The sequence below is a fragment of the Chenopodium album genome, chromosome 4 (genome assembly GCF_948465745.1).
Source record: "Chenopodium album chromosome 4, dcCheAlbu1.1, whole genome shotgun sequence".
NCBI classification, from domain to species: domain Eukaryota; kingdom Viridiplantae; phylum Streptophyta; class Magnoliopsida; order Caryophyllales; family Amaranthaceae; genus Chenopodium; species Chenopodium album.
Genome location: NC_137837.1, coordinates 74,729,949 through 74,735,948, shown reverse-complemented (window position 1 = coordinate 74,735,948; position 6,000 = coordinate 74,729,949). Strand labels below are relative to the sequence as shown.

The 6,000-nt window shown below is 31.0% G+C and overlaps 1 protein-coding gene across 1 annotated transcript; it reads left to right on the top strand.

Annotated features, from left to right (window-relative positions):
* The first annotated feature begins 428 nt into the window (after positions 1–428).
* On the top strand, positions 429–5,904 carry LOC145627288 (cytochrome P450 736A117-like). The gene is made up of 2 exons (XM_081679684.1): positions 429–1,450; positions 5,058–5,904. The coding sequence occupies exons 1-2, from the start codon at positions 518–520 to the stop codon at positions 5,667–5,669; spliced, it is 1,545 nt and encodes a 514-aa protein (XP_081535810.1). The 5' UTR covers positions 429–517; the 3' UTR covers positions 5,670–5,904.
* Positions 5,905–6,000: the final 96 nt, after the last annotated feature.

Sequence of the window (6,000 nt, the reverse complement as noted above, 5' to 3'; positions counted from 1 at the left end):
CCAGACCTCATCTTATCACAATTCTTAATCAAATTTAGGTTCAAAGACCTTTTGCCCTTAACTAAAGGTGGTGTAGAAGGTTCAACCTCACTACTCGGCTGTTTCTTAGGACCGTGATGCTTAACCTATTCCCATATCTTTTCTTAATAAACCTACTTTTTAAAGCCTTTAAATTATTCCTATACAATATTCTCTACTTTTTATCCTTTCAATAGAATATTCTCCAAGTGTTATCATTCTCTTTAATTATCGTGTTTTTTTAGAAATAGGCATGAAATTATGGGACAGAGAGGGTATAATTTATAGTTCCTGTCTTCCTGATAACTAAAAGTATTATTGGTTAAAATTTTACATCGACATATGTGTCATATGTCACTATGGGTACTTAAAAAAAATAGAGAGTATGAATGGAGGTAGTACATTTGCTCTTGTACATCGTATATCAATTTCTAGTCCATATTTAAAGATGTATAGCTGAATTAAATTTCACCTATAATCACTCTAACTTCGAAACACAATGCACATCAACAAAATACCATTTGATCTTGCAAACATTACAGAGAAACTCGCTTTCCTTGTACCATTTTCATTTATCTTAATATCAATTTACAAATGGTTGTCGAACAAAATTACAAGCAACAGAAATTTGCCACCCTCGCCACCAAAGCTACCTATCATAGGAAACCTCCATCAACTCGGCAAATTCCCTTACCGTTCCCTACGATCCCTATCCCATAAGCACGGCGAGCTCATGTTGCTCTACTTAGGCAACCGTCCTACCCTTGTCGTGTCCTCAGCTGATGCTGCGAAAGAGATCATAAAAACACATGACTTAATTTTTGCTAACAGGCCTAAACGTCGTTTCATTGAGAGAATTTTTAAAGAAGATACTACAGTAGCTTTTAGTTCATACGGAGAAAAATGGAGGTTTATGAAGAGTATATGTATGATGCAACTATTGTCGAATAAAAGTGTTGAATCTTTTCGACGAATTAGAGAAGAAGAGCTCGAGTTGTTGATTGAAGAGATTAACACCTACGACGGTTTAGTCTTAAATTTGAGTGAGACTTTTCTTACACTTTTTAAAGGTATTGTTAGTAGGACGGCGTTAGGGAGGAAGTATACGGTCGCTGAAGGCGGTATTGGTATCGAGTTTCATCCACTATTCAAGGAGCTTATAAGGGTGTTAGGAGAACCAAGTATTGGAGATAGCATTCCATTATTGGGTTGGATTGATAAATTGAGTGGTTTGGAAAGTCGAGTTGAAATTGTACGGAAGAAGTTCAATGACTTTAGTGAAGAAGTGATTCAAGAGCATCAAATTCGTCGAAATAATCGACAAAACTTTGATAAGGAAGATAATATCCACGATTTGGTAGAGGTTTTGCTTGATATTCAAAGAGAAGACCCCAAGAAAATTTCAAGAGATGACATCAAAGGCCTTATACTAGTAAGTGATCGATTCATTTCCCATTGTAGTAATAAATACTTTGAAAATTTTATGGTACTCATCCTTAAAATGTCTCTTTTAATATTAATTTTTTATTGAATAAATTTTGAATTTTTATGTCAAAATTATAAATGATTTATTAATTTTTTTTATTTCTTTAATAATAAAAATTAAATTTTGAAAATTAATTAGAATTATAAAAAATATTTAAAAATAAATAAATTTTAAAAATTAGATACATAAATTATAATTAATTTTGACATTAAAAAATAAATACAAATTAACCAATAAATTATATTGTAACAGTATTCATTTTTAGGATAACTACCACAAAAGCATCCTGCATCCACATTACTTCCTCTATTTTAACGAAAATTCTATAGTAAATGACATGTACCACAATGTACCACTAAAGTAATGTACTGCTATGTACCACTAATTCTATTTATCTAATATACTATTTAATATTTGTATTTTTAAACAAATTTTAAATCTAGCTAAGATGGTCAAGTGTTTCCTAGTTTCACTTGAAGGTACCAGGATCGATTCTTTTTCCAAATTAATTTTAATTTTTTTTTTCAATTATAGTGCTTATTATTTATTACAAAATATTTTTTTTACATATTATTTAATGTGAATACCAACACTTAAATTAGCCTTTTTTTTTTAAGATTCTTTTTTGCCATCTCTTATTGTCCAAAATATGATTAAACATTATTTTCGTTTTAATTGTCTTAATTATTGACTTAATTGTGCCATATACCTTACAAAGAGGGATTAATTTTTCACAAAATATGATAAATTATAATTTAATAATGGGACGGAGAGAATATTTATACAATTTATTTATTCTTTTTAAGGCGACATGATAAACAAAACATGAGATCTATTAGTTTGAGCCATTAAGTACAAGAAAGGATGCGTAAAGCACCATAATATTTCTTTTGCCGCATCCAATTTATATGTAGTGTTATAATTATAGCTTATGTAGGATTTGAACCTACATCTATGTACAAAGGTACATTGCTCTATCATTTGAGTCAATAAGCTTTCAAATTCAAAATAAATAAGCTATTCAATAGAAAATACAACACATTTTTAAGAGTACAAAACTAAATGTCCACACGATATGAAATTATTAAGCACAAACCATGTCACTTACTCGTACATAAGAGCAATTGAGCAAACACTTGATTTGGCAACACAACACTTACGTTCAAACCCTAAAACTTTTGAATAATCATTAATTACCTAGCTATGATAATCATATAACACTTGATGATGAAGTGATCTATTATTATAGATGACAACAATTTTTTCAGATTTTGACCTAAAGAGTTTCTAATCCGTATAAGACAAGTACATAATCAATCCCAAACATATATACTCGGAATTCACACTTGTATCCCACAGTGCCATTAGGTGAGCTAATGTGGTACAAGCTCTTTGAACATGAGAAAAACAACAAACATCAAACAAATACGATCCACAAATTTCTATACCCAAACCATCTCTCTGAAAACAACACCAACACATGCCCAATTCCCAGCTGGAATATGAGCATCAACAGTAGCCTTGATGCAGCCACTAGTCGGGCACTTCCACACTGATCTGATGTCCCTAAGTGCAGCCCCTACAACGCCATGAAGCCCACATTAGATTTCAATTAATATTTTTATGTTTATATCAATGCTATTATTTATTCTTTAATATTCGTTGATACAAAAATAATTAAATGAAATATGATTGTTCAATGTTTGAAATATTAATCACGAATTCAATGAAGGTAAATGTTAATAATTGATTGATCCAATATTGGAAACACAAATTAGGGTTTTAGATATGTGAGGAAGATTTAAAATTGACAAACAATCAAATTAGTTACCTCAATTGAATCTTCAATGAATCAATGATATTGAGTGATTTTATTCCTTCCAATTATAATTTGCTTCAAGCTACATGAAATAATTAAAGTGGAAAGCAAAATTGGGAGGAGAAAGAATCGACTTTTTAATTTTTTTGGCAGGAGGAATTAACTTTTTTCTTTAAAAAAAAAAAAATTAAAGCTTTAATTTTAAATCTATATATCTAATTTAGTAGTACATAGCAATACGTATCATTTATAATACATAACAGTGTATGTCATGTACTGTAGACTCTCCCCTATTTTAATTGTAGAGCATAGGCCATCACTAATTTAACAAAAGATAGAATAAAAAAAATAAGTTGGGATTACCTAATTTCTAAGATATATGAAGTATTATATTTTTGGTGCGTATGTAAACACATGCTAAATATTTATGAAATCATACCGCAAAGAAAAATGATGTAAATAGTATGCAACTTTTCAAAAAGTTAAGTGGGGCAAATACAAAAATTAGCATATTTCATACAAAGTACATAGTTATTTTTATGTTATAAGACGAATTGAATGAAATGATAAAAGTAGTGATGATTTTTACTATTAAAATGGGGGGGGGGGGGGGGGGACACTTGTTTCTCAACAAAATAACCTTAGTAAACATAGTAACCTTTATTATTTATATTGATCAATATATAAAAAAATATTATTAAAAAATTATATATAACCTCTTATATCCTTTATAATATTATTACAATGACTTTTATTTCAACAAAATAACCTATATTAATATAATGACTTTTATTTTTATAAAAAAAATGAACCATAATATCGCTAATATTAGTGGTCTATAATAAATTAGTGTGGACCAGGTCCACTTAAGATTTTGTAATTCTCAAGACTTGAATTAAACATCTTTATTTGAAATTATAATCTTCATCCATTTGATGAGTAGTAGATGTTACAATTAATAATACCTTGCAACAATTAGACATTTTTCACTCTGTTTAATGTCAAATCGTTACAAATAATGTAAAATAGAGGTGGTACATTATTAGGTGACTGAAGTTACGGAGTACTCCCTCTGTCCCTAAATTACATTCCTCCTTTCTATTTTTGGTATTCCAAAATTACATTCCTCCATTCTATTTTTGGTAAGTTTTTTTTAGTAAATCAACTCTCTTTTTCTGTTTTATATTTAATGATTTCTCACTCATCCTTACCTAATCTCACTCATAATCCTTGTGCCAAATTACAATGAATATGATTGGTTAAAAATTTTCAATTAGGATCATGTGATTGGTCCTTTTTTTTGCAAAGGATTGATGACATGTCATGAGTAATAACTAATCTATCTTTGTACTTCCCATTGCATTATCTAATTATTGTTATTTGTCTTATTCTTTCCTCCTTAATTTCCCGTGTAAATTTCCAAAGAGAAATGTAATTTAGGGACGGAGGGAATATATTACTAGTCAAGTAATCCCTCTAGAGTCTTCATTAAAGGCCAGACCAATTTTGAAAAGTCAAAGATGATAAACTTAAAGGTAGTGGTCGAGAATTTCCAAATAAACTTCAAATAAAGCACAATTGTCATGAACTCTAATAGACACGAAGGGATTTGTTTTATTAATAGTAGTTCAATGGTGTTTCAAAATCTATTGATCCTATAACAAGCAATATATCATTCATATGCCTTTTGTAAGATCTACTCCTAGTCGTTACACATATCTTAATGTGATCCAGGATATGTTAGTTGGGGGGACAGGGTCATCTTCTGCGACATTAGAGTGGGCAATGACAGAGTTGATAAGGCATCCCGAGGTTATGAAAAAACTACAAGAAGAGGTAAAGCACATCACAAAAACCAAAACAAGAGTAAGTGAGGATGACTTGGAAAATATGAAGTACCTAAAGGCCGTGATCAAGGAGACACTTAGGTTACATCCTCCGGTTTCCATAATATTTCGAGAGTCCTCCCAAGATATCGAAATCAATAATTATTACATTTGTGCAAGGACTCAAGTTTTCATCAATGTATGGGCAATTCAACGAGACCCTAAAATTTGGCAAGATCCAGAGGTTTTTTATCCAGAGCGATTCTTAAAAGGTTCATCCTCTATCGATTTTAGGGGCCAACATTTGCATCTCGTTCCTTTTGGAGCTGGTAGAAGAAGTTGTCCTGGACTATCGTTTGGCATGGTCAATGTCGAACTTGTATTAGCAAGCCTTGTTCGAGAATTCAATTGGGCGTTACCTAATGGAAGAGAAGGTCATACTTTGGACGTTGCGGAAAGTGTTGGTATCACGGTTGGGCGACAAAACCCTCTTATGCTTATTGCAACGCCAACATGTTGATTAGCAATAAGTAGTGTGTTAAAAGTAGTTCCGGTTAGTTCCTGTTTGTAAGTAACAGTAGCTAACTAATGTTTACTAAGTCCAGTGAATAAATAAATTAGCATATTCTAGTTACATTTGTTAAGGAATAGTGGTGTATCCCACTTCTTGAAAGTGCTCCTAATTTTGTGTTCAGTTTGTTTTTTCCCTAAGCCTATTTAAGGGGGACCCCTAATGTACTTTGTTAAATGCAATTCAAGAAACCATTCTCAATTTTTATATTTTCTACCTTTTTACCATGTTATAATCATATATAGGCAAAGATTCCAATGCAGCTTCTACTTATGGTGCG

What these genes read in the sequence shown, in the direction of transcription:
- LOC145627288 (XM_081679684.1), top strand. Translation starts at nt 518, where the DNA reads ATGCACATCAACAAAATACCATTTGATCTTGCAAACATTACAGAGAAA. An exon ending in ACATCAAAGGCCTTATACTA is followed by an intron (nt 1,451 to 5,057) that starts GTAAGTGATCGA and finishes AATGTGATCCAG; the next exon opens with GATATGTTAGTTGGGGGGAC.